The 8,069-nt window shown below is 34.0% G+C and overlaps 1 protein-coding gene across 1 annotated transcript; it reads left to right on the top strand.

The window, feature by feature from the left end:
* Positions 1-450: 450 nt before the first annotated feature.
* LOC113846711 (pentatricopeptide repeat-containing protein At5g55740, chloroplastic) lies at positions 451-4,879 on the top strand. The gene has a single exon (XM_027475273.1). It carries the CDS (start codon positions 567-569, stop codon positions 3,135-3,137), a length of 2,571 nt encoding a protein of 856 aa, XP_027331074.1. The 5' UTR covers positions 451-566; the 3' UTR covers positions 3,138-4,879.
* Positions 4,880-8,069: the final 3,190 nt, after the last annotated feature.

Here is an 8,069-nt window from a genome sequence, read left to right on the forward strand (position 1 = left end):
AATATATAAATTAATGCAAAATTCAAATAAAATAATGGTTATACATAAATATATAAGTTATAAAAGTATGTCAAAATACAAACTTATCCCCATCTTATATCATTGATTAAGTATTGTGATAAAAGAATAAAATAATCTTAATATATAAATATATAAAGAAGAAAACTTTTAAAGTTATTTATACGATGTAGTTCTCCTAAACTTAAGTTGAAAGGATTAAATAATACATAATATAATGATTTAAAGTTCACTCGTGTATTTATAGGTTATTTAACATAATAAACTTATATTTTATTATTTATTTTTAACATCTAAAATTAAAATAATTAATTTTTATTATTTTTGTGACTATATTTTTAAATTTATAATTTAAAGAATTTATTTGAGTGAGGAAATTTTCACTTTACCGAAGAAAATTTTAAAGATAAATGAGGTAACTTGTCCGGTGACCATTGCTGAATTATCCTTTCAGAAAGAACCACAACCGTTCAAAGTCTGACTTCATTTAGTGCCTCTAGGCAAAGAAAGAACCAACCATCGTTCCAGCCGTCGTTGCTTCCAATTCCATGCATGGCCTGGCCTGTCTTCCCGTCACACCCAACCCAAGCCCACAACCCGCCCATCCCAAACCCCAAAGCGGCGCAAACTCTCCCAACCTCACACCAAACCAATTCCCGAACCTGCACACCGCCCCAACCCACCACATCTCGTTGCTCTGCAAAGATGGCCGAATCCGCGAAGCCGTCGAGTCCCTAACCGAATTCCAAAGCAGAAACGTCCACGTAGGACCCGACATTTACGGAACACTCCTTCAGGGATGCGTCTACGAAAGAGCCCTCCACCTGGGTCTCCAAATCCACGCCCACGTCATAAAAAAGGGTCACTCTTTCACTCACAACGAGTTCCTCCACACAAAGTTACTCATTCTGTACGCCAAATGCGGTGTATCCGACGTGGCAAACCACCTCTTCCGCAATTTGTGGAAACAGAACGTCTTCTCTTGGGCCGCTCTCATTGGGTTACACACCCGAACGGGTCGTTGCGTAGAAGCGCTTTTGAGTTACGTTCAAATGCAAGAGAACGGGTTCTTACCCGACAACTTTGTTGTTCCCAACGCTTTGAAGGCTTGCGGGGTTCTTGGGTGGGTTAAGTTTGGGAAGGGAGTTCATGGGTTTGCTGTGAAGACAATGGGCTTCCCCAAGTGTGTCTACGTTGCGACTAGTCTTGTGGATATGTATGGCAAGTGTGGGTTTTTGGAGGATGCAGAGAAGGTGTTTGATGGTATGGTTCAGAAGAACGTTGTTGCTTGGAACTCTATGATTGTGACTTATGCACAGAATGGAATGAACATGGATGCAATTAGGCTCTTTTTGGAGATGAGGTTGCAGCGAGTTGAACTAACTTCGGTTGCTTTGTCAGGTTTTCTTTCCGCCTGTGCTAATTCGGAGGCTGTCGGTGAAGGAAGACAAGGGCACGGTCTTGCTGTTTTGGGAGGGCTGGAATTGGATAACATTTTGGGTAGCTCGATTATGAACTTCTATTTCAAGGTTGGTTTGGTTGAGAATGCCGAGGTGGTTTTTAGAAATGTGGCGATGAAAGATGTGGTGACGTGGAATTTGATTATATCTGGTTATGTGCAGTTTGGGCTGGTTGAGAAGGCGCTTGAGATGTGCTGTCGTATGAGAGAAGAGAATTTGAGGTTTGACTGTGTGACATTGTCGTCTTTGTTGACCGTTGCTGCGAATTCAAGAGATGTAGGGTTGGGGATGAAGGGACACGGGTATTGTGTTAAGAACAATTTCGAGTCTGATGTGGTTGTTTTAAGTGGCATGATTGATATGTACGCTAAATGTGGGAGAATGGATTATGCGAGAAGAGTTTTTGATTCTGCTGCAAAAAAGGATATGGTGTTGTGGAATACAATGTTGGCAGCTTTTGCAGAGCAGGGGCTGAGTGGCGAGGCCTTGAAGTTGTTCGTTCAAATGCAGCTGGAGAGCGTTCCCCCGGATGTGGTTTCTTGGAATTCTGTGATTTACGGTTTCTTAAGAAATGGTCAGGTTGGTGAGGCTCGAAACATGTTTTCAGAAATGTGCTCCTCAGGTGTTAAGCCTAATTTGATCACGTGGACGACCATGATCTGTGGTCTGGCTCAGAATGGTCTTGGCTATGATGCCATCATGGTTTTCCGGGAAATGCAGGATGTGGGAATCAGACCTAGTTGCATAAGCATAACTTCTGCACTCTCCGCTTGCACTAATATGGCATTGTTAAAATATGGAAGGGCAATTCATGGATATGTTATGAGGCATTACTTGTCTCTTTCTCTTCCTATCACAACCTCTATAATGGATATGTATGCTAAATGTGGAACTTTGGATAATGCAAAGTGTGTTTTCAATGTGTGTTCAACAAAGGAATTGCCTGTATACAATGCAATGATATCTGCATATGCATCACATGGTCAGGCTAAGGAAGCCCTTGCGCTTTTTAAACAATTAGAGAAAGAAGGAATAGTGCCAGATCACATAACCCTTACTAGTGTCTTGTCAGCATGCAGCCATGGGGGATTGGTGGAGGAGGGCATAAAGCTTTTCAAATATATGGTCTCTGAACTCCGAATGAAGCCAAGTGAGGAACATTATGGTTGTTTAATCAAACTTCTAGCTAACAATGGCCAGTTGGACGAAGCTCTTAGGACTATTTTGACAATGCCAATCCATCCAGATGCTCATATATTAGGATCTTTGCTTGCGGCTTGTGAACAAAATCATGAGATTGAACTTGCAGATTATATAGCAAAATGGTTATTCAGTATGGACCCAGATAATTCAGGGAATTATGTGGCACTTTCAAATGTATATGCAACTGTAGGTAAATGGGAAAAAGTGTCAAACATAAGGAGCTTAATGAAAGAAAAGGGTCTAAGAAAGATTCCTGGCTGTAGCTGGATAGAAGTTGGACAAGAACTTCATGTATTTATTGCCAGCGAGAGATCGCATCCTACAACACAGGAGATTTATATGATATTGGATTTGTTGGGATTTGAAATGCATTATGCAAAATATTCCCCTTATAGTGCTAAGCCAACATCCTCCGCTTGTAACACAGGTGCCTTGACTTCTGCGGTGGAACTTTAAAAGTAACTAACGTTCTACCAAATTCATCAATGGTATCGAAGAAAAAGTAAAGGATGTAAATAAAGAGCTTTAAGAGATGTATATCCTAACTCCGGGAGTGCTTGACACCCTTTATAGTTTAAACATGGATCTATTTCAGGTCAGGGAATCCTCCATCTAAAATTATCTCAAGCATTGATGCAGTTTGGGGTCAATATGGCCATTTAACATCCATGTTTATTTAATAATAGGAAAAGAAGGCTCCTCCTACCATACATATAACTCCATATTCTAGCCCCTAGCATCACTGGAAATACATTGACCATCTAATGTACACGTCCTTGTCTGCTTTCCATCTCATTTTAAGCAGTACCATATTTTAATATTTAATATTTATAAAAGAATGGAGACACCATAGTGAACCAAGACACGATACCTTTATGCCTTTGCAGTTTTCTTCTGGTTTTAGTACCGAACTTGGGTAGTCTGCTTTGTGTTTGTTAGAAAGACTAATAGTGTGAGAAACTGCTTTGGCTGGATCCAAATGCTATCCCCAATGATAACGAGGAGTTGGCAGCTGTGTAAGTTATTTTCTGGGCTTTCAATTTTTAGATTGCTGTGGACATTTACTTTTCTAATGTAAAGAAAGAGAAGGGCTGTCTATTATGTATCACGTGAGGTAAGAAAGGCTAAAGAGGGTCAATTTGGTTTAAACCGTAGTTATCAATCTCAGTTAGCGAACTTTAGCGAGCGGTTGGCGTCCAAAATGCTAAAGTGGAAGAATGCACAGCAGGATGACCACTATGGAAATTTTAGGGATTTTTTCATAAATAAAATTAATTAATTAATGGTTAGACTTGAAAAAGTTTACTTAAATGTCTTAATTTGTGTTATATAAAAGTTAATTTTAATTAAATTTTACATAAATAAAAAGTTGATTTTGATTGACTTTTATTTACTGTATTGTCACACTACCCGTTGTTATTGTTTTCATTGTAAAAATTAATTTAAATCAAATTTACTATTACATAAACGTCAATTTGAATTGACTTTATTATTATATATTACATGTAAGCAATAAACTTTTTATTTATGCAAAAGACCTCCAATATTAAAATCTCATTTAAATTGTCATGAACTATTTTATCTGCATACATTTGAAAATTTTCCAAAGTCTGCTTTATCAAGCTCACCACAATGATCGAATTAATTTTTTTCATGCTTTCACACATACCTATCTAATGTATTAAGTTTTTGCATATATTTGGTGATAAATTTTCATGCGCAATCTTTAATGTATATTAGGCATCACAACCTTTTGACCTTTCAAATATACATACATAAAACATAGAAATTTGAATGAAGACAATAAAATGTCATTTTGTTGTACTACATCTAATTAAGTTCATACTGGAAAGCAAAGTTGCAATTTGATATTAACATTGCGCAAGCATGCATTTAAGTCTAATGGTACTTAGGCTAATATATGCGTGTGTAATGCTAAAGCACATAAGCACCTTGATAACAAAGTTGTTCATTTAATCAGATAGCCTTCCAAGTTATTCATTTATCTTGCAACTTAATAAAGTGTGGTAAAAGTTAAGGATACATATCCTTTCCAGTTTGCGCCAGAATTAGATGTTTGGTTCTTTATTTTGCTTAAGCAAGGAATTGTGTGCTTAAGTGAATTATTCCTTACGCGAGTACTAAGTGCATGGAGTAAATCTTGTATAGAAACCACTCAAAGGAGCCAATAATTTTGGCTTAAGTGAAAAAAGAAAAACTTAAACAAATCATAAATATTTAAAGCAAAAATTGGGTAGAGAGCATATCATTTCAAACATTTAAAATTGCTTAAGCGAAATAAAAATAGTTTAAGTGAATTTGATTTTGCTTAAGTGAGAGCAAGTTAACTTAAGTAAAAATAGGACATAGACTAACGTTTATTAGTTTATGTGAAATGGCTTAAACGAATACATAATCGTTTAAGAAAATTGTGAATCATTTAAGCGAATAATGCAAAAATAATTGAAATATCACAGATAGACAAAATAAATATACAAAATAATATTACAATACACATTTACAATGTTTATATGATTATAGAAATAAAACTAAAATTGAACAAAATAAATAAGGTACAAAATGAAATTAAAGTTGATCAAGAATTGAACTAGTTGTATAACCCAAAAGTTCTTACAAAAAAACATAAATTCACAAAAAATTATACAATGAAGGAAGAAAATATTTTAATTTATATTTTTAAGTTTAATAAACTTACAATCAACAATGTAGTAAAAATAAATTGATTGTCTAAAGCATAAGAAAGATGATAAGATGAAGTTGTCGTACAATGTACGCACAAGGTTCAGAAGGGATAGGTTGATATTCCTAAAATATTAGCCAAATAAAAACCACATGGATTAATATATGTACCTTAGAGTACTAGCTTTGTGATTAACCTCTCATTGGAATATTCTTTTTCCTTTTTTCCTTGTAGTTTATCCAACTTTTGAATTGTCTTACCTATTCCTTTTTATGCTTGGTCATTGCTCGGAAGCATGAGGTTGTGTACCATCATTAATTATCAATATTGGGGCATTATGATTCGTGTGTCTCTTAGTATTTTGTGCTTATAATCGAAAGTGTGTGATTTGATGGCACACAACGTATACACTTTCATCCACTAAGTGAGAATATTTTTTTGAATTAGATACCTTAGATAAGAGTCCAATCATTTTAGAAATTAGTTGTCAGTATCTTTGTGTTATAGCAAGTTTAAGATCCCCATCAACCTCTATTCCTTTGACATTGTGTATAATGCTAGAACAACCTTTTCTTATCCATCTCTAAAAAATGTATTTTTCAAGAATAACTTTGACATCGTTTGCTTAAAAACCGTTCAATACATAGGAACAAAGTATACCAAATATTTCAAATTTTCTACAATTGTAACATGTATAGACTTTGACACATATGAAATGACATTCACCAAGATCTTTGTTGGTTGATTGTAATAATGACATATTCAAACATATATGAAGATTCAATACTTTTTAAAATGCAACAAGCCAATAATGCAATAAATTCTTATTGGAATAGGTCAAACACAATATATGGGAAAAATTTGCCCATTTGTATTAGTATGAAAGACATCTTATGTCTCAAGATTGCTAGCTTATGATAAGACTCATACACATAATTTAGTTCATTGTAACACTTGTCTTCAATAATATACTCAAAGTGTGGAAAGAATGCCAACATTAGACTTCATACAAGCTTTGAGATCAGAATTAAAATTTCACTTAATTGAGTACTTTGCATCTCAAGTGTGAAAACTTCCTCCATACAATAAGATGCCTATTTTACCTTTATGGTGTATATTGAGTTCATCTAATTATTGTAAAAAATATTGTACTATTGTACAATGTTGGTCTAAGCTTGCTCAAAGTCACTCAATGTATCAAAGTCATATATGCAATTTTTGAAGTCTCTTAAAAAATTACTTCCACCCTTCATCAAATTCTAAGGTATTTTTATTCCATTTTGCATCAAGTATCATGTGCACAAAGCATTACTTTCAGAAAGGCTAATCCGTGGCTTGATCTTGGTTAGAATATAGTTATTGGGTTTTTCCTGATTGTGTATTTTTAAGAATGTATCAAATAACCATTTAAAAGATCCTATCATTTCATCATATAGCAAAGTTGCACCAAATATCACAATACCTCTATAATGGTTAAAACTTGAGAACAATGCAAGATACTTATTTGAATGATAAGTGCAATATGTAGTGTCCAAAGAAATAATTTCACCAAATATGAGTAATCTAATACCATATTTGCATCAACCCAAAATACATTTGTTATTTTTCATCTACATCCATCTGGTATGCATGAAGAATGATGTGTTATTTAATAATTGGCGTTGAAAATATTGCATCAGAAAACTAACTTTTCTATAAACTGTACTTCTTTGTCTTCTTGCCTTGAGGTGATTCTTTGCATCCAACTTAATATATCCCACAATAGCTCTATGGCTTGTAAGTGTGATGGCAAGTTAATATGATGACTTTTGTTGTAGTTCAAAATTCTGAGTCATATCAATCTCATATGCTTGAATCTCAGTTATCTTACAATGTGAAGCGGTATGTGAGTTGTCTCCTCAAGTTGTAACAGATAATTATGATCTTTTACAAACTCATGTATAACAAACTTTCTTTTCTTGCCTAAAGACACTCCAATTTTTATACAATAATTAATTTTGGTCTTAACTCTATGTTTAGCAATTTAGGAATCTCTTTTATCTCCACTTTGAAAGCCTTCTTTACAACAGACATATGTATATGAAGTGATAGCTCTATCTTCCTTTCGCTTATTGAAATATTGCTTTCTAATTCCAAAGCCTGTACTCCTACCATATCCACTCTAAAATTTAAATGTTTCTTCTACACTATTAAACTCTAACTCAACTCTTGGCTTGCATTTCATAATTTTTGTGATAATTTTTTCTTAAAAAACAAAAATTTAAGGATATTTCAATATTTATTTTATATTCCACCATTATTCATAATTTTTTTTTGAATAGAAAACCATACTCGACATCATTTATTTGTTGAACTACTCGACAAAATATAAACTAAGCCTTATTGGAATAATGCCAATAGACCTCTAAGTAGGGATAGAAATAGATTAGGTTAGGCTAGACTTTGTATAGGCCTAACCTACTTAATAATTTTGAAGCCTAAGCTTGACATATTATCTATCATAAGCTTTTTATTAAGCCTAACTTGACCTTTTTAAAAGTCTGCTTTGACCTATTAGTCTATTCAATGGCCTATTTCGTATTAAGACTTTCAATAATTCATTAAGCTTTTTTATAAATATGTTATTAATTGAGTTCAATCATTATTGATCATTCAAAAGTGCAAATATAATAAATACAATAATTTAC

Source organism: Abrus precatorius, unplaced genomic scaffold (assembly GCF_003935025.1).
Source record: "Abrus precatorius isolate BTA unplaced genomic scaffold, Abrus_2018 Scaffold8, whole genome shotgun sequence".
NCBI lineage: Eukaryota > Viridiplantae > Streptophyta > Magnoliopsida > Fabales > Fabaceae > Abrus > Abrus precatorius.

Bases quoted from the DNA above. Each gene is read 5' to 3' on its own strand.
- LOC113846711 (XM_027475273.1), top strand. From the start codon at position 567: ATGCATGGCCTGGCCTGTCTTCCCGTCACACCCAACCCAAGCCCACAA.